Source organism: Pleurodeles waltl, chromosome 7 (genome assembly GCF_031143425.1).
Source record: "Pleurodeles waltl isolate 20211129_DDA chromosome 7, aPleWal1.hap1.20221129, whole genome shotgun sequence".
Classification (NCBI taxonomy): Eukaryota; Metazoa; Chordata; class Amphibia; order Caudata; family Salamandridae; genus Pleurodeles; species Pleurodeles waltl.
In genome coordinates, this window is record NC_090446.1 from 1,186,617,061 (window position 1) to 1,186,638,698 (window position 21,638).

The 21,638-nt window shown below is 41.9% G+C and overlaps 1 protein-coding gene across 1 annotated transcript in view; it reads right to left on the bottom strand.

Moving 5' to 3' along the window:
- Positions 1-737: 737 nt before the first annotated feature.
- OGFOD3 (2-oxoglutarate and iron dependent oxygenase domain containing 3) overlaps positions 738-21,638 on the bottom strand; it is a 1,107,281-nt gene continuing 1,086,380 nt past the window's right edge. Inside the window, exon 9 of the mRNA XM_069200289.1 lies at positions 738-1,775. Within this exon, the coding sequence (XP_069056390.1) occupies positions 1,639-1,775 (137 nt within the window). The 3' untranslated portion in view covers positions 738-1,638. The remainder of the gene's footprint in view (positions 1,776-21,638) is intronic.

The following is a 21,638-nucleotide window of genomic DNA, read 5'->3' on the forward strand; positions in this document are numbered from 1 at the left end:
TAGAATGTCCTCTTTTATGCCCCAAAGTGGTATCAGTGGCAGGGAATTAGTAATGATCTTATTTATGGTCAAGGGACCATAATGTACTGCAGGATATCTAGCATCATGACACTCGCTGGATTTAGCAGTAAAAACGGCATGTATTCTGAGAAAGCTCCCACCGAAAGAGTGGGGTGAAAGGGCCACAAACTTGCTGCTACCCTCAAACCAGTAAGAATGTGCTGATTAATTCAGCATGCCGGTTTTCAAACTTCTCTCACAGAGAAGTGGCAGCCTGCATCTAGCAATGAATGTGAAGCTTACATCCGGTGCCAGATTGTTCTTGGGCATGGGTCTGAACTTGTTACTCGATTACATCCATACATTTCCGGCAAAAAAGGAAAGAGCTAAATGGTGGGCGCTCCTCAGACAGGGGGTACAGATTAGGGGTGGGTTATTCGTGGAAAACATTGCTTGCAGCGCTGGTGTACCAAAAGAATACTTTCCAGTACCCAGTTTAAACAGGTGAACTAGGAAAGATATGGCAGTTAAAAACACAGGCTGCTTTTCAATAGGGGCAAGTGTGAATGGAAAATGCAATTTTTTAATCTACACCACTAAAGGGAAAAACTTCACTCTACTCAACAGTATGAGAAACTGCTAATTGGTAAAGCAAGAAAAGGGTACTCAATTAAAACAGAATACACTGGGTGTTGTCACTGTATGGATCGCAGCACAAAAAGTTATAGTCAGACACGTTTCACTTGTCCAATGTATATTTAAAACGTTTTAAACACTTTCTGCCGCTTTCTTATTCCTTAACACATTTGAAGTGCAAGTTTCTGCATACAGAGTATCTAAATCAATGCATTTAAATAAGGTAACTGAGTAACAGATAGACTGGAAAACATAACTGGGTGATTCTGGGATTTTGTACTGTGAGCAAATCAATGGCAAATAAACGCGTGGGAGGTTTTAATGTGCTCTCCTGTCTTCTTGGCTGTTCCCTAACACGATATCAACTGACGTGAGCATTTTAAATATGTCGGATCTATTTTAAAACACCAGATTGACAATATCTAACCTGCAATACATCCAGTCACAAAGTGGGACCAGAGATAATGTTCCTAATTAACTTCAAATCAAAAGAACAATCATGCAACAAGGAGTGAGGCAACGGGATCCACTTCTGTGAATTGCATAGTTTGTAGCACGCAGGCTTATTATACTTAAATATTTTCTTTAAAAAGCATGCATGCATACAATGATTTGCCTGTAATGAGTGTGGAGTCAATGCGGTGCCGGTCATTGGCTTCCTGCTTTGACGGACTAAGATGTGATGTTCTCATGTTCAGTTCCTCTCAAACTCATTTCCTACATCCATGAAATGTAGGGAACCAAATCAGTAATATAAAAGTACAAGAGAAGTTTATCCATCACCAAAATGTGTTGAGAATCATACACTGGCAGAAGGTAAAAAATAAAAATAAAGTTCTGTTCTGCCACCATTCCGATAAACGTTTTTTCTAAGGTTATGTGAAGAACCCAGAGCCGGTTTCCTTTGAAATGCACGAAGCTGCTAAACTAATGGCCTTTTTCTTCCCGCAGGGAGTGCTGCCGCTGGCCCGGTGTCGTTGCATAGGATGGCGCAGGGAACGGCTACGTCAGTGACGGATCCCCGATGCCGTGGTCTGGGTTGCAGGTGAACGAAATGGTGATGGCGTAGCGAGTGCCCCAGCTCACTTTTTCAACGCGGTGGAGATTTTCGGAGCCAGAGGTGAAGAAGGATACCCGGCCTATGAGACATAGAAAGGACAACGAATTTAAAAACAAAAACATGATAACAGACCTCAGAAATAATTATGGACTCTTGTACGAGACGTCTGCAGCCATGCACAAAACTGCGCCTTGAACGCACTGCGCTGTTTCCTAGAGTTCTCTTATTGTTATCAGCTCCTTTTAAAGCATTGCTCGAAACCCTGGACATAAACTGTTGCATGGACAAGTTACACGACGATTGATTGTACTCTCTCAACGTTTTGCAAAGGGCATTGTGCCCGGCAGGACGTTGCTGCTTTCCTTCCAATAAAAAAAGGCACACATTGACATTAAATAACTGTAATCGTGTTTGATATAAAACAGGAATAATACAATTCTGACAACCCTTATGCGAGCAGTCTTCTAGTTTTACAGCTGTGAGGCCATCAAAGGAGTAGCTAGAAAATTAAAATACCCCTCCTTGGAACCAAAGCTCTGATGGCACGAAGAAAGTGAGATTGAACCTCCTAGAACGCCTCACGTTTCTCTTCCATCTAAACATCTATCCATTCAGCCTTCCAGCTACCCGTTGATATCCACAATTTCACCTTTACACTCTTTCATCCATCATTCAATCTTTCACCATTCCATTCATCCGTTCACACATCCATCTTCTGTGCATCCATCCATTATTTGACATGCCCATTCATCTATAAAGCCTTTCATCCATCAATTGATCGTTTATCCATCCATCCAATCAGATATCCATTACTTTGCCATCCATCCATACTCAAATTACCATTTAATATGCCATCCATTCACTCATCCTCAGATTTTCATTTACTCTGCTATCCTTTCACCCATTCATCCTCTCATATTTTCACTTACTCTGCTATCCTTTCCACCAATCATCCATCTTTTCATGTATCCATCATCTCAGATTTACATGTACTCATCCATCCATCCACTCAGATTTCCATTTATTCTGCCATCCTTGCACCCACTCACCCAGTCACCCACCCATTCATTCATTCATCCATCCAGATTTCGATTTAATCTGCAATCCTACCACCTACCCATTGTCTCAACTACTCATCCACCAATCCCTTTACCACCCATCCTCTCACCCACTCATTCACCCAGCCTTTTACCCACTCATCCACCCATCCTTTTACCCACTCATCCTTTAATCAACCATCTATCCACCCATCCTAGCCTTTCAATCCATCCTTATGCACACCTATCATTTAACCAACCATCCATCCATTCACCTACCCACCCATCCATCCTTTCACCCACCCATGTTTCACTCACTCATCCATTCTTTCACCCACCCATCCTTTCAAACACTCATCCATCCTTTCATTCTACGTCCTCTCACCCACTCATCCACCATACTGTCATCCAGTCGTGCATCCACTTGTTCGTCCTTCGTTCCCTTTTCTAGCAACCCATCTTTTAGTATTATTGTGAGCTTTTATGTGCCAAGTTGCAGATAAAAGAGGCCCATAAAGAATCCCACCCCTGCTTTAGCTTTTAAAGGAGTGCGGGGGTGTCCCTGGAGACCATGATGTGGCAAGAAACGGAGAAGAACTGACAAACATATATATGAATATTGGCTCACTGTACCATGCAACTACCTGTAAATCAGCAGAGAGTCATACATAGGGGAGCTGTTGAAAGTAAAGGAGTGAAAAGACGTGGGCGGGGATACCTCCCATCAGTGGTGAGTCAGTTTATCACAATGACACAGTGCTTAACTTGTAAAAGAAACAGTGCCAGTGCACAGTGCTCAACTCAGAAGCCCGTAGCTGGTGCAATTAAACCTTGGCGCATCGAATACCAAAACTGCATAGTCCTAAATGCAACTCATGTCTCTTTAATCCGCTAACAGACACTCCTTGCCCGTTTATCTCTGTTTTGCAGGTCACTGTTTTTTGAGGGTTTGTGAGGGGTTTTTCCGAATTTCTTCATCTGTCTTTCAGTTTCCTCTATTTTTCTCCATCTCTCAATCAATCAGTATTTGTAAAGCACAGCACTGTCACCCCTGGGGCTCCTGGCTACTGGGGTGCGAGATCTCCTTCAAAAAGCCAGGTCTTGAGTTTCTTTCTGAAGTCTACAAAGGAGGGTGCTGTTTGAAGGTGGAGGGGCAGGTCGTTCCATGTCCAGGCAGTGATATAGGAGAAGGAACGGCCACCACTGTGACTGCGACAGATGCAGATGGTGTGTGTGTGTGTGAGAGAGATAGGGCGATGGAGCGCAGTGTTTGGGGGGTTTGATGGAAGTTCAGTTGGTTGGTTGATGGAAGTCGGTCCTTGATCGTGTAAGGGTTTGTATGTGTGCACGAGGATCTTGAACTGACATCTCTTCTGGAGGAGGCGCCAGTGGACATTTCTGAGGTGGGGGTGAGCTGGGTTCAGTTGTGGAGGTCCAGGATGAGCCTGGCTGCAGCGTTCTGTATGGTATGGAATCTTTTGAGGAGTTGGGTGGATATGCTGGAGTAGGTTGCATTGCCATAGTCGAGGTGACTGGTGACAAGGGCCTGTGTGACGGTCCTTCTGGTGTCGACTGGGATCCATCTGAAGATTCGGAGGAGCATGCAGAGAGTGTGGAAGCAGGAGGAGGTGCCTTGATTTGTCGCTTCATGGTAAGTTCGCTGTCAAGGATGATGCTGAGGTTGCGTGTGTAATCTTTAGGAGCGGGTGTGGGTCCGATCTCAGACTGCCATGAGCTGTTGTCCCATATGGATATCTCCCAAAGATCAGTATTTCTGTCTTGATGGAGTTGAGTTTGAAGAAATTAGCTCTCATCCAGATCTGGTCATGGTGTCTCAGAAGTTTGTTCTGGTGGCAGGGGGGAGCGGTTTTCAGTGAGCCAGAGAATGAGTGTTGTGTCGTCTGTGTAGAATATGATGTTAAAACAGTGGGATCTGTGGATGTCCACAAGAGGGGTCATGTAAGTGTTAAACAAGGTGGGGCTGAGGGATGATCCTTGGGGTTCGTCGCAGATGGCGTTCTTGGGTTCAGAGGTGAAGAGAGGTAGCTCTGCGTACATCTCTCTTGTCTTCCTTGAGGCGCAGGTGGTAGTTGCTGACGGCTGCTTTGTGGGTGGCTCTGCCGAAGGGGTTTCTGGCTGAGCACCATTGTTTCTCAAGGTGGTAGCAGTTGCGCATGGTTGTTCTGAACTCTGGAGTGTACCAGCTGGCTTGTCTCAAGGTTTTGTTGGATCTTGCCGGCTTCATCTGGGTGGCTCTTTCGGCACATTCAGTGATCCAGGTGGAGAAGTTCTGGACAGCACGTTCTAGGTCTGACGAGGCTTCGGATGGGTGGAGCTAAGGGCCTGGGTCCACTGTGTCTCTGTTACCTTGCCTCAACTGCGGTGGGAGGAGCTGAGGTGCTTGGTCATGGTATGCTGTGCGGACGAGATGAAGAGGACAATGATGTGGTCATCCTCTCTTTAGCCCCCCCCCTTTAAAGAGCCAGGGAATGTCCATAGATCGAGTCAATGAGAGACAATCCATAATCACGGACATACACAAGTGAACTTCGGGATTTACCCAGACTCTTAACCACAGCAATAAAAGTTGCAATCTTATGTGGTCGGCTATACCCCTCAAGCCTACTTCATCATGATAAAAGACAGCCAGAGTAGATTGAGGGACTGCTAACAGCCTTCTCATAAACTTATTTTCCACTACCTGTAGGCTCAGACAATCTGTATAGCCCCACACCCCAGCTCCGAACGAAGCAATTGAACGACATTTACTTTGAAAAGCAGACATTTACTTTTAAAAGCAGTCAGCATTTCCTTAACTGGTTTATGTCCCAATTTCTTTGAAAATCTAAACTGCATCAATAGCTCCTTGAAACTGCAAAATACAGACACTAATTAAAAAATTACAGTTAAAATCACATCAATTGGAACCCCCAAGTAGGTGAAATTAGGAACTTTTGAGTATTTCCATGCCTTCCAAAACCAATATTTTACTTCTTGATAACTTTTGGTCACTCTTCTAAAAGGATTTTGTTCTGTTAATTGTTTCCCGTAAAAGTGTTACAAAGGTCAGGTAAGGATTGCAAGCCATTTGCTGTCCTTGACAAAAGGACAGCATCGTCCGCATGAAGGAATACTGGAATTGGCTGGGAATAAATAGGAGGCAGATCCTTCCCCATATTGCATAAAAAATCTTCAAGACCGTTTATATAGAGGAGGAAAAGAAAAGGGGCCAGCACACACCCCTGTCTAACCCCCTTCAGAGAAGGAAATTCTTCAGTAAGGTCACCCTCCTGGCTAAAGCGAACCCTTGCAGAAGTACAGGCGTGAAGTCTATTAAGTGAGGAAATCAAATCTTTGCCCTCCACCTCATCTGACATGACAGTCCACAGTTTAGGTCTATCAACTGTGCCAAAGGCACAGGATAGATCCATAAAGGCTAAGTGAATACAGCCTTTTTTGCCTTAGTGTTTTTTTCAGAGTCACATTAAGAGTCTGTTTAATTATTCCCAGCCCTGGTCACAACTCAACTGAACCTTCGATAAGCAGTTGGTCTCCTTTGCCCAGTTTTACATCTTGCTCAGTACCACTGCTCTTGACAGAACTATCTAACAGGGAGATAGGGAGATAACACTGCCTATCAGCCCGATCCCCATTCTTAAAAATGGGCACAATTATCGCCTCACTCTAGGTATCTACCAAGGTGCCTATCATAACAGACTTCAAAATGTTTGTAAGAACAGGGCTCCAGAATTCAGGCAGAGTTGTATATATATGAGCTGGAAATCTATCCGAACCGGGTTGTTTTGTCACAGGGACAGTTTTGGATAGCCTGTAATACCTCGGATACGTCAAATAAATTATAAAAGGCTGATGGGGGGGTGTTCCTCCTGGTAACTTGTGGCAGGATAACAGTATTTATAACAGTGTTATCTTTATCCACCAAAGAGGTGGAATTAACCACTTGCCAAAAAGCCTTCATATTGTTGCTATTACTAGCCTCACTTAACTCATCCCAGGCACTCTCCCTCATTTCTTTCTTCCTGGTATCAAGAGTGGCCTTATAAATCCTTTTTGTCTCGTTAACGGCAGACTGGTTGTGTGGGATAGAGCTAATAGTCTTTTTTAGCTCTTTAAGGTCAGAGGGGCATGCATGATTGAACCAACAGGGGTTTCTATCTCTATTAATACTTGGGAGGTGTAATTTATCAGCCATTTAACTTGTTAGGGCAGAAAATGTCTCAATGATTTTGTATGCAGGTGTATGTTCCCCCAGAGCAATCATGATCTCTTCCTTGTTATTCATCATCAGATATCTATAAAAACTATGTTTATCAATCTTTCCCCACTTGGTTGTCAAGCCTTTCTGCCCATTAAATCTCAGCACTGGCTGCTGTACCTCCCTGCCGGGGACCTTATCTCCGCCTAACCTAATTTCTAAAGTTAAAGAGTTATGATCACTCGGACACGTTGGAATCATCCCTAAACATCCCTACGAAGGAGGTAAAATCTTTAGAATAAACTATAAAATCAGTTATCAATTGGACACTTCCCCCCAAAAACGTGGGAACCCCCTTGACTTCCGGAGTTGGAAAAGTCAGCAGATTGGCTGCCATCATAGGACTAAGCGCATTCCCATAAGGAAAGTGTTTAAAATGCTGCATAGGGCATTCATATTCGTCACAAAAACCACAACATTCCAATAATTCCGGATCACATAGATGGGCATTAAAGTCTCCGGCCCAAATAATCATTATGTCCTTCTTACTTCTATTCAACGCACTATGCACCCTAGTCTCCAAACTATCAATCACGCTAGTGTCTGACAATTCAAACATCTTATTATAATAGTTAATTAACAAGACATTGTGTGGGTCAGTTAGTTTGAGAAGGAGTACCAGATAGTGTGGTTTTATATCAATAACACGTGCAACTACTCCTCTTGCAGATTCAGATATAAATGTAGCCAAACCTCCCTTGGTCCTTCCCGAGGGTGATTTAGTTGCAGGGGCAAAATAGGTGGTAAAGCGATTAATAAGGGGAATCTATAAGCCAGGTTTCCTGACACAGATATATGAATCTTGGCCTGCAAACCTTAACCCATCTGGATTATCCACCTTATTCTTTAATCCTGCCACATTCCATGAGATAACCCCAGAGGATACAACGGGACACTTATTAATTAATCTAGGGGATTGTGCATTTATTAAAGAAAGCGTACGTACCTCCTGATTTCCACCAGAAGCATTTCCAGTAATTGATGGTCAGTCCAATCGATCCAAGAAGTTAAAAGGCTCAAAGCTATTAAATAAAGGGAGTGAACAACCAAGGGGCCTGGGCTGATAAGGGGTACAGGGTTTCTGCTTGCCAAGTTTACTAAAACGAAACTGCTAGGCCTAAGAGCACATAAAATGTGAAAACCGTTTTACCCTAATAAATACCAGATCTAATGTTGATGTTGAAAAGCAGTGGTGCAGAGTGGCAAATAATTGTGGGTTCCTAAAATGTATAATAATACAATCCCCAGGTGAAGCTTTGCTTGTTGCATCTATCCATGTACCCTTCTTGCAGTTAAAACTTCTCCAGAGAGGTCTGAACTTCAACCCGAGTACTTCCTAACCCAATACATGGCTTTATTTAGTAATGAAGAATGTGACTCAGGGTGCGAAGTGTACATTTTCCAAAATTATAATATAGGAATTTGGAAGTACTGGGGGTGGGACCTGTATAGAGTCCTTACGGGCCACATGGTTCACATGGTTCGTCCACCCTCTGTTGATGAGATAGTTTTTCTCTGTGCCCTTTGGGTACAGGAATTGAAGTTCTATCAATAGGTTGCTGCCCATGATTTAATCCTCCTCTCTAGACTGGGGAGATAGTTGGAACTAGAGGGCACACAGGCTCACAGATTTCAAACAGGGGATTATCTCCCATTGAAAGTGGGGGGGCTGATGTTTTCCCAGAGGTTATAAGGGCATTTACCTTTCCTTCCGAAGATTCCACTTCTTTTTTTAGAAGCAAGGAACACAATTGCCAAATATCTTTAAAAAAAATGTCCAGCTATCTGAATTGGTCGCAGGAAATGATAGATGGCTTCCTATTAGCAACACGTTTACAGTCAGCCCTTTTAGACATCTTTGGCTGGGACCTTAATTTACCCATCTTTAACTCTAATAATTCCTTCCCAGATGAGGTTATAATCTTTGGGAAGGGCAATATTGGGCCAGGAGAGGAATTTACAGTATTAAGAGGACCTTGTTGCCTGCTCTTTTTTGGAGGGGGACTATTGGTAATTACAGGGGAAATGAACTCAATCAATTGTTCCTGATCTAGAACAACACATGGATTCCTGGATTTAACCATGGAGGGCTTCACAAAGGGGACTGCCTCTTCTTTATCTCCGGGACCAGACTTCTTTAAAGTTGGACCCCGACTGGCTTCTACCCTCCCTATCTCAGTTTCAATTGCGTCCATCACAGAGGTGAGAAAAAACTAGATATTAGTTTCGGCCCAGAGTCCCCAGGCTGGATACCTGCCATCCCACTGGAACTCTTCCGATTCCCCATCATTTCTCCCGTAGTTGGTGAAACCTAACACGGAGTAAGCACAAGGCGGTCCGCACTATTACCTAACACCCTTCCTAATGTTTGAGGCAAGAGACAGGGCCCAGCCTGGCCTCGTCCAGTCGCTGACGGGCGCAGACGGGCCAAATGTCTGATTATGAGTGCCTCTGGGCGCGAAAGGAAGCAGCAGGGGTGGCTTCCTGCCACAAGTGAATCTGGGGGAGAGAGTTCCAAGGCCCCCAGCCCTTCCGCGACTGAACCGTTGGTCCCACGCAGTGGGCAAAATGTCTGATTATGAGCGCCTCTGGGCACGAAAGGAAGCAGCAGGGGTGGCTTCCTGCCACGATTGGTCTGATGGTAGTGTCAGCCATTAGGATTTGTAGACATGGAATTGGGGATGGTAGAAGCTTTAAGGATGTCAAACAAACTGGGTGAAGATAGGTAGAGTGATATCTGAGGTCCAAAATTATCTTTGGTACAAAATCAGCAAGAAAGTGGAAATACATTTAGGTGCAAAAAAACACAATTAGATGCAAAATCATTTGTCAGTGGAACATTAACAGAATATGAAGACACTTCTAAATGCATAAGTAATTTGCGGTGTAAATGCTGATTTAGGAGCAAAAATCATATTTAGGTATACAGCATGTTTAAGTAGAAAATCACACTTGTTGCAACATTATCAAGAGTGTGGTCTCACAGAGAGAAAAATGCATTAGTAACTTAACATTTGGGGTAAAAGCTGTACCTCTGTATGGCATCACACATAGCTGATAACGTGCTGAAGTACAAATCAGTACATACTGATGTGTAATAGCAGCATGAAGATTGAAAGCATTAAAAAGTAACATATTTGGGTGCAAATTACTTTTAGGAGCGAAATATCACTTGGTCAAACATCAGCAGGAGTGTGGAACACCTCTAGCCCAAATCACATTTCGTTCCAAAAAAACATTTAATTCCAAATACACATGTAAGTGCAAAATCATTAATATAGTTGTCTAAAAAGGGTTTAGGGGCACAAATGCACATCCACTTCAGCGCACTAATGCTTTGCTTCACCGTCCATGCACCACAATAGGCAGGGGCATAGCTTAGTAAGTGAGATTCGTGGGCGTGTGAATCTCAAATTTCCCAAATAAAAAGCAGGAGGCTGCAAAATGGAGGGGTGAGAAGGACAAGCTTCGGGACGAATTGTTTCCATGAGGAACAGGGCCAGTACTGATTTGAATTTGGTAAGTCTCTATCTAGAGAGGCACGGTGGGCAAAAAACTATGTTTTTGAATGCTACCTCCAAGCACTCCCTACTGGTTAGACTATTTGCAAGCATTCATCCCATCACTTTTTGGGTGTTTGATTGTCAGTAGTATGCCTGGAATGTTGAGCCTGGCACAGCTTTCCAAACCCATTATTGTCAATAGGGGTAAATTACACATTCAGTAACCTCTTTGTGAAATGTGAACGATTAGTAAAAACTAAACGTACATAGCAGACCTGACTCAGGGTCCCCCAGACAGAGCTACCAAACCAAGAATGCATTTGAAGGGTGTTACACCCCAAGCAACCCTGCTGAAGGTACGCCCTTGCCTGTCCCACCTGGGGATGGTAGTTCTCCCAGCGAACTCATGATTATGATCAAATGCAACACAACTTTAAGTCCCTGCCCTGGGACTACTAATTTTGAAGGTATTTTCATTGTACGCACTCTCCTTTGTCTCTGCCACAAGAAGCTGTGATGGAAGAGGTTGACAAATCAGTGCATGTGAGTAGCGCTCCATGTTTCTGTTCCTCACCTTATACAAATCATTTTATCATGTGACTGACGGCTCCATGTACTAAGCCTCAGTCACAAATAGAGGAAACTGCACAAGCAAATTAACAGGGTAACCCAAGCTAGAGCCAAGCCATGGGTCTGGCTTGGCTCCAAATGTTTGTGCACGAGCTGAGCCATGAAAACATCTGGCATGAACATCGTGCAACAAACATAATGTAAAAATATGATAAATCTCTCTGATTATATTACTACATTTTATTTGATTGTGTAGAGCACAGCTATTGCTCACAAAGGTGCCTCAAGACACTATCATTCTCAAAAAAGTACATGGAACGGTGAGAACAGCTTAACTGGGTGAGAAGAATAGCACAGAGGAACTTAATTATTAGTAAAAAAAAGACAGGTTTTAAGATTTAAATTTTTTTTTATGCCATCAGCTGACTCACAAAATGTGCAAGGAAGGGTGTTACATAAGTGTGCTCTAGACACTGGTACCGAACGCCCTGCTCTCCGTATTGTATGACATTTTGGAGGGCGGAGGTATCAGTAGTTCTCAAAGGTCTGGCTGTCTATTGGAATTTAAATACTTGTTGAAGACTACATGGATCAGAAAGACAGACAGGTCTTTGAATGTGTCTCTTGAAGTGGTCTGGCTGCCAATTGAATTTGCTAATGGGTTTCTTGGGAAGGCATAGGTAGAAAACGTTTTGTAATTCAGCTCAGAACTTAAAAGAGCATGGATCACAGTTTTCCTAGCCCTAATCTAACACCTCTCGGAGCCCGGAGAATTTTTAATTACCTGAAGCCGGTAAAAGTGACAGTGAGAAAAGAGCTGACTGTTGAGAGCTGCACAGAAAGACTTTTGTAAAATGTCCCCAACAACAATGTCATTAGTGAACTAACAGGCACGTCAGTAGTCATGAAAACCCTAAACATGGCCTAGATTCCTATTATAAACGGAGCAACATTACAGTCTATTGAATCAAATATAAGAAGTGCTTGTACAGCACACAAGTTCAACTCAAGTATTTATTATCATATATGAGCACAATTTTAAAGTAGGCTCTGTAAAATAAAATATTTGCCTAGTATCAACTAATTTTTAACAAGCAGAGAAGCAGGTATTGATTCCAAATTATCTGGTTTCACATTTTGAAATGCATCCACCAGATGGGTATCTTTGTCACTCTCCTGTTTACATAAAATGCCATTGTTTTGTCTTTCATTATTGCCTTTCATAATCTTCCTCAGTTTTTAACTGAATTGCCAAGCATTGCCTGTAGAAGTTATTTATACGTAATGGGACAATATGATAATAAAATGCCACGAGTACTCAGATCCTCTTCTTCAGTAAAACACAAACTTACTCTCAAATAGTCAGTAGCTTCTATCACCTCCATTTGGACAACTGCTGATTGGAAGGGATATCCCCCTTTCAAGACATCATCCGCCGTGACCACAAAACTCCTACTCTCAGTGATAGCCTGATGCCAGCCAGAGATCTCCCCCTGCTGTGATTTTCTAGAAACACAGAGGCCAGTTTTCTAGACTCCCTGGCATTAAGAAGTCAGTAAGTGTGCCAATCCAAATCAGAAACATAGTTGTACTGCAACCATTACACAATCCACTGAGCAATGTTGGAGCAAGATGTATTCAAGTAATGATCGATCACATAAGATGTTACAGAGTCAATCAGCGGGTCCCCTCCTACACTGAGCAATACCACTATCAAGAACACTGAAGCACCAAGGATACAATTAATTATTTATTTTAAAATCCTTCTCTAGTGCACACAATATGAATTGTAAACACAATAAAGACAAATGATACAGCAGAGTGTGAAAAACAGATATCACTACAACATGATTGCTGTTATTAATACATAGCAATCCTGCCATGTTTGTACTACGTCTAAGCACTAGTCTAATTCTAGAATGCTAGCAAAGCAGAAAATAAAACATATTACAAGTTTCAGAGATGACACAGACTTGCATACCTGTTTGAACAGAGAAGTGCTTTGTGCAAGGAAATAGTAAGGTCTGCCATTCTCATCTCATGATGTTGGTGGCAGTAATAAACAAGCACATAAGGGCTTACTTCCTCCTTCTCCGGTAGCCTTCAACAACAGCCCGAGAGATGATGTACGATTTGTGCCAGTGTCACCTAGTATGAAGCCTCCTCTCTGTCTTTTGACTTTTATACCAAAATCTCATTGTTATTAAGTATTCTTAGGGTAAACAGCTTACAGAGAGTAGCCTGATGCCATTTCAATTACTTTAATTCTATGAAACTGTGTGTTTTGAGGATCAACAAAATCGAGGCATGTACCTATCAATCTTCTTGAAACTCATAGAAATTAATAATTATCTAATGTAAAGATGAATCAGCACTTAGATAAAAGATTGTGAATATATTTAAGAAGGCTTGAATATCACAATGCAGATCATAATAATGTAACCCAAATGTGCATCAAATGAATCATGCGTGTACAGCATTTTGGTGAATTGCTTAACAAATGTGACTCAAGCAGGGCAATTCCTAGGATAGAAGAAACCACAATATTTACGACAGCTGGAGAACCTCTGTCAGCGGTCTCTCACATCATCTGCCTTACAGCAATCTGGAATGGGTAAAAAGAGGCCAGATGCACTTGCTTATCACTACCTATAGCTACACTTTTCCAAGCCTCAACAATACTGCCTTATTGGCACCAGAGGCCCAATTCATTTTACTCACTCAGATATGTACGTACACGGCAACCAGCATGCTTGCATTGTCACACTCCACATGAGTGCCAGAATTTTAACTTTTGCCGTGATCCTTGGCCCCCAGCAGCTGGCTGTCAGAGAAACATGTAGGCTACAAATCAGAAAATCCAGCATTACAAAAGTCTTGTATCCAACAAATCCAGTAGGCCCAGACATGGTAAAAATAAATGTCAGACAAGATCCTGGGTTGGCCCCTGCCCTTAAGCTTTTTTTAACTCAGCCCATACTCTTCTCCATGTTCACTGCCTGACCAACCCCTTGTCGACACCGCCCTTAAAAGTGGCATCCAATAGCCCTGTGCTGTTGGACTATACTAGGTGCAGCGTCTTTGCCATGGATCCCTACATTGTTATCACTATCAAATTGTGTGATGACAAAATACCACCATAACACCACAGAAATAATTGGCAATTACTATTTAATACTTTTCAGTCCAGGCATGCTTTCATCGATCCCTTACTGCACAGATGTTTCCTTCTCAAGGGCCAACATGGCACACATTTTCCCTGCCGTTTTGTCCTTATTCTGCCGCAACAGATACAATTTTCCCTGCTGTGTTGTCCTTATTCTGCCACAACAGATACAAGTGGTGATAAATTAGGGACATATACTTCACTTGAGGGTTCCAAATTAAGATATTCAATGAGTGCTACACATGGAATATATGCTAATGTAAAAAATCAAAATTAGCATCATTAACAAATAGAACATCGCTGCTGCTGCTTGTTTCGTATTCCAAACTCTACTGCTGCTCTTCCTGCCATCCTTACCTTGTTAACAGTTCATCTGAAAGCACAGGGAAGCCAAAGTGAAACCCATGTCCAAATAAAAGCTACAACCATAACAACAATGGTCTGCTAAATACTGTCCTGCATCACATCATCCTACTTCCAATGGATTGCTGCATTACTAGTCATGCTCACTGTTTAGGTAACAAACTGTTCTCCTGTACTGCTCTTCCCACTTCCCTAGGGAATCCAAAGTAAACCCTGTAAAGTATGTGCCAGGTTTTGAAATGGCATTCACTAAATGAAGGTAGTCCTGGTGTCTACCTTACCTGGACTAAACCAATTCCAGTAGATGAGTCTGTGGCATGAGAAAGATAATCCTTAAACACAGACTAAGGGCAAGACTGCACACATAAAACAATGAAATTAATGATGCCAGTGCCACTTGAGAGTGAGAGTATTTCCGAGGATCTTTCCAAGGAGAGCTGCAGCTCACCTGAAAGAAAATGCACTTTGACACCATTGGTTGCCAAACATTTGGCATAAAATGTTGAATATCAGTTAGATGCCAAATGGTTTTAAGCGGATCCTTCAGACTTAATCAGAGTTCTTTTACTTCTCAGGAGCTATTCACATTTGTTTAGACTCAACCAATTGATGTTTCTGCGTGAGGACAAAGACTACATCTCAGAACTAAGGAAGCAGGCTTGCTGCAAACTGAAGTAGAGAGGAGGGAGACTGCCTGCTGTGTGGACTGCCTTGTGTTTGGAGGGAGGCTGCTTGTTGTACCTCAATACATCTTTAAGCCACCATGTCAAGCGGACACTCCTCTGCTGTGAGGAACCTTAATTCATGAAGATCACCAAGATCATTAGATGAGAGGTGGTTGACCAGCCTGACCTCAAAATTTCACTTCTCCCGGACAGTGGAGCTCATCTATGCAATGAAGAACCAAGCATATAGGAATGTGAAAACCAAGTGCCAGCTGAGCCGCCATCAAATCCTGACTTCTCTCCCCACTCTGCATAACAAACCTGTGTGTGATGCAGGCCAACCATCAATTCTCTGCTTAGCAGTGCCTGAAATAAATGAAAAAGGCCATAATCGTCTCCGTGCCTTGTCCCTCTCTGCTCCAGTTGGTGAATCTAACCTAGCAACCAAGCATGTTTGAGTGAAAAAGCGGTCTATTGCTTTGAACTTCAAGTGCCATCCAGCTTTATATCAGTGCAGCTCCTAAGCCACTGCAAGTTAACAGACTGTGTCCCAGATGGCACTGATAAGGCAAAGGCCACTAAATAAATGAGTTGAGGAACGATACAGCTACTCCAAGGAGTGTCCCGGTGCTGTCTAAAGGTCATATTGATAAAATGAGCCCACAGCAAAAAATTGTGTTTTAGAGAACATTTCTGAAAAGTATTTTATTTTTGGTACGACACAGGTTCAATGAAAGATGATTCCATACCTTAACAGCCAATACAGAAAAAGGGCAGCCTCCCCATCTTGTGCAAATGAACCTGGGAAGTGTGTCTACAAGGCACCAAACAATCTAAGAGATCCAACTGGTCTACAGTGAAGAACCTGCTCTGAGAGGTATTGTTCTAGCAGGACACAATTGAACAAGATACGCTTTGCACTGGAATCCAGTGAACTGATTAAAGATGTAAGGAAACAGAAGCCCATCTAGGGATCTACAAAATGAGCTGCCTGTAGGCACCTGACTAGCCTATCCAGTAGACTAAGGTAGAGAATGCTGGCATAGTCAAGCCTAGATGTGATCATCAATCAATCAATCAATCAATCAGGATTTTGTAAAGCGCACTACTCACCTGTGAGGGTCTTAAGGCGCTGAGGAGGGTGGAGGGGTGGCATGGCATGGCACGAACCACACTTCTGTGTGACAGCGTCAAGGGGAATTGTAAAAATATTGTTAGCAGGCCAACCAAAGCGACATGTGCCAATCACAGGACATCTAGCTATCAAACATTACCCCCAGATGTTTTGCCACCACAACAGTCTGAGGTTGGAGTATTAGATCTTCAGGCCAGCATTACTGAACCAGTTCTCCTTCGCATGTTCAAAGAGTAAAATTTCAGTTTTTTTCAGAATTATACTTAAGATAACAAGTGCGGAGGACTTCCATCCGGTTGGTGATTATGATCCACCCCTGCTAAAAGGAGAGGCCTTATCTTGCAATGATCCTTTAGAAATAGGATGAAGATATTCATGCATGGTATAAGAAGAACACAGCCCGGAATAGACAATGTCAGAGGAAGAAATGTCACCATTCTGTCTGGACTCTGAAATTTTGGGCCGTTAGATGAGACCATCCAACCACTCACCTGCACATGATGTGAAAGTATCAAAAAGTCACTGAATACTTTAGAGATTAATACTAGTCAGAAAACAACAGAACTTTTAGAACTGGCAAAAGCGCACGGTCATGCTGAAGACATCAAACAAAGACAGTCATAATGAGGCAAATGAGCAAAAATCATGACTAACAGGAGAAAATTCATGAATTTGGCAGTTTTAGAAGGAATGACGAATATAAAGTATGTTTGGTCAGACGATTATAAATTAAATGCATTTCGGTTCCATAGGTTTCTGAGCTAACAGCAGCGGAAGAGCTGTAGATGGATATTTGCTAATACATTACACTTCAAAAATAAAAATACTTCGAATATGTTATTGAGTTATTTTCAATAGGATACAGTGCAGCAGGTTCTATCCCCTGGTCAAAAAACAAACAGCAAGGCAGGGGAGCTTAAGTAACTCTAAAAGCCAATTCCAAGAGGAGGCCAAGTTCAGTAAACATTGTTAGACCTTTCGTTCAGGTTCGGTTTCAAGAGGAAGGAGCCTTCCTCCTGCATGGGATGCCCAGCATTTTACATCCAAACCGTGCTGTAGTGGTGCTGTATACCACATATGATGGGTATTTAGCCATCCGGGTGTTACATGTCGGCGACAGAAGCAGGTGCGGACTATGCCTCCTCGTTGCCTCAAAATTTCTGTCTGAATATGGACATTTAGCTGGGACGGAGGAGGGGTTGTCTGTGTGGTTGGAAAGTTAGAAGGGTACCAGGCTTGTTCTGCGTGATCTGAGTTGGCTACTCAGAATGTATCAGGGTATTAGTGCTAGCGAAGTAAGGGACTTGGTGCACAAAAATTTAATTATCTTTGATCTACATGGTGTAACGTTCAAAAGCTTCCACACTTTATGAGAAAACTGCCTATCATCAAGCTCCATGAAGATCAAACACTGCACGTGGCCACGTGCATTATCACGCCCCTGTCCTTCAATATACCACCGTTTCTAAATATGCCTTAAAAATGTACACAATCCTTAACAGTATGGTTTATCCTGTGTAATCCATTTGGCATATTAGCCCAGTGCTTCTTAAAGCTAGGCTCCCGCGCAACAAATACCAAACATAAAATAATAATTTAAATTTAAATTACTTTCTCCAGGACAATGAACAACTTTCATTTAAAATGTTTAGTCCTACATGGGCGAAATAAAAAAAAAATCTAACAAGCAAACAATTGACTTTCCACTGCTGCCTGAAATTTGCTAATGTGTGCAAAGTAATGCCTTCTCGCAATAACACAGCAGGTAACACACCTTGTATGTTTACTAAGTGTTTCAGAAGGCTGTTGACTCATGGCATCCTCCTACACAATCCTTAGAGAACATTATCAATGAAGGCTGTACACTTTAGCTCACGTGTTGCACTGAGAACCCTTTGGTGCTAGTACAGCGGAGGGCAGTCCCCCTCTGCAAGCAGCAAAAAACCAAAAGACTGCGCCACATTCGGATAGCAAGCCAACCCAACTGGGTCCGCCTTATGGAGAAGGAGAACACAAAAAATGTGGAAAATCTGTGTCGCAAGATTCCTGCTGCCTGTGTCAGAAGAAATCCAGCAACGTGGTTCTACTTCAAATTTAACCTAGACTCCATCATAAAAAGTTTTGGAAAACGCAGAAAATACAGCAAAATATTTTTGCACTTATTGTATGAAACACTTTGGAGCAAATACATTTTTCTGTGACAACACTGCGCCGAATCTTTTTAATGCAATTTTACTGAGGGTATGTGGAACAGAAAGTAGTATAACCGTACAAAAAAAATCAATTAAATGAAAAACAAAAACTCATACACAATCCAGTGCACAGTGTTCCTATGAAGGGAAATGAAACTGAAGAAAAATGGGTTACACCATTATAAACAAGAAGCTTCTACAAATGTATCTCGAAAACACACATTTAAATAAAGTTTGTAGTGGCAATACATTGATTAATTGCAGTTCAATTAGTGTGTTATCAATGATGTTTAGAACTCTTATTGAGTTCTCTTCAGGACTGAGCAATACAAGGGACTTGAAATACAGGGGCCAATAGCCCTCATGCAACACACCTAAATATATCCTGCTAGATGCGGAGAGCATAAGAATATGCTCATCACGTGTTCTTGGCGGCACCTCAAAGAGGGAAGAATTATGTCATTTGAGATGTCATCAGTGATGTCATAGGACATGTCATGATTGATGTAATATATGAGGTCAGAAGCAGTGCTTGGTGGAGGCGCAAGTTATAGTAAGCTCTCCTAACTATAACTGGTGAATTTCTGTGGTGTTTTTTTCGTTCAAAACCTTAATGTTTTCACTGACAAATTTACATAACTATAACATTACTTTAACCTTTGTTTATTTCTAAGGGTGCTTTTAAAAAAATATTTTTTTTTTATCACACATTACTTTAGTCTTTGCATTTTATCAGTAGATTTCTAAAGCTTAATGTCTGTGCACAGTAAGGGGTTGGCAGCAGGGCCTGGCCAACCTTCCTCCCCACACTTTTTTTTTTTAAAGTTGCTAATAGCTTTAGCACCGTTTGATGAATCTGCACAAAACGTAACAAAAAGAAAGAAAGTTTAATCAACCTCAGCTTCTTCTTTGAAAGTTTCACACTGATTCATCAAGTGGGAGCTAAAAAAAAAAAAAAAAAAAAAAAAAAAAGTGTGCCAAAATATCGATTTTCCTTGCTAATTCTATTTGAAACTGTTCTCAGATTAAGAAAAACAGCAGAACGGAATTACACCCCATTTTGCAAAACGTTACAACTTTACTCAGCAAGCGTGTTTTGTGTGATCTGGTGTAAATCCGTTCAGCCGTTTTCAACAACTTTGCATTTAAACAAGTGCTTAGGTTGGGCTTGAAGGTATTAAAATTTTAGGTACATCTGGGCTGCTGGTCCCACTGTGCTGAAAGTTAAAAAATCTAAGGCCCTCTCATTAGGTGAGGTAGCTTTTTTTGCCCAACAGCCATTTCAGTATTGCAGGGCCAGTCTCATGGTATCAAGTGATGTTATTGACTGGTCGCATCTCAAAGTTTAGGTTTTGCAGCCCATCCCTCTCTCTGCACATGCCTAATTGATAATAGGATATTATTAAAAAAACACAGCATTTCAATGGAAAAAAAACAGAGGTTAAAGTGACTCTATAATTGGGTATGGTAAAATAAGTTAGTTTATATTTAAAAAAAGCCTATAAATTCACAGAAAAAAAAACCAAAGGTTAAAGTAATGCTATAGTTAGGTGTTGAAATCAAATAAAGTCTAACATTTAAAAACTAAAAAACAGTATAATTCACCAGTCTACAGGGTCTGTGAACTTGAAGTAATTCAACACGCCGCACCTGTGGTAAATGTTCTATTCACCGTAATGAAATTACCCTCTTAAAGACTTTACATGACGCACAATTTGCTTTGACCACAGATTTTTTGGAACATGCTTAACTTTAAACTTCAACCTACTATCAAACATAAATTTGCAATCCACAATAGGTGCGATTAGCCTTTACCTTGTTTAAAATGGAGTAATCCTTGCAACCCAAACTTTTTTGATTTGTAAGCAATGCACCATACAACTCTATGCGTGGACCCACACCTGTACACTCAGTAACTATGTGTATATGACTACGGAGTTATCAGTAATGCAATTTGAGATGTCCAGAGCCAAAAAATGAAAAGAGGGTCCAAAAGCAGCTGTTTTTGGTTTGTTCCTCTGCTGTGTGATATGTCTATGTACATGTGAGGTGCTGGTTATTTACCAATAAGTAAATGTGAGGAAGTAACGGTTTTACCAAAATTTTACAGTTTTATGGCGCTCTCAGTAAGGAGATCTTGAGCACTTTATGCACATCACCTCTCTTGAAATTTTTTAGGGTCCCCAGTTTTCTGAAATGATTGCCTGGGTGCTGGAAGAACACAGGGCCGAACCTGAAGCCGCCCCACTCACTGGCTTTCTAAAAAAACAGGAACCTCCAAAAGCACCTGAATTATTGGGTTGATCAGACTTGCTCTGCTACACTGTATGGACATTGGCTACTGTTTCTATCATGGACAGTATGGGAAAGCAGAGCACTTGGAGTTGCCTATAAATTTCAGTGTTTAACACTGGGCCAAGCAGGAGCCCTAAACGCCCAACAAATGTATGCAGTTTTTTCCTGTTGCTCCTCATTTCTATATGGCCACCCACTGGTGGCCCATTTTGATGGGGTGATAGCTGTGCATGAGGTGTATGAGAGCCACATCTTAGGTAACAGTGGACAGCTTCTGAAAATGTTTCAGGCGCAACAAAAATGAATCATCCCTTAAGGTTAATGGGCTCAGTTTCTTTAGAATGCATGATTAAAAGTATGTTTCCAGATCTGACATCCCAGGGTATCTAAAATGTTGACTGCGCATAGGGGTCAGAGAGAGAGGCAGTGGGTAACTCCCTTGATCACCCCATAGAGTTGCTCAGCCTTAGAGGTAGAAACATGTTTTTAAAGATGGCAAGCAGGAGGTACACAACTGACAATCTACTAACCCCAACTATCTAGACGTAACCCTGTGGCAACCAGCTGACCTGGATACCTCTCATCCTCCCTCTTAATAAAACAAAGATACATAATACAGAATGCAAAAGGACATTATACCTGTTCTGAAATAAGACACAAGCAGAAATGTTAAAATAAAATCTATACAGAAGTCAATCTATACAGGTCTATATAGACGTCCATGTAACCTCACCCATTAC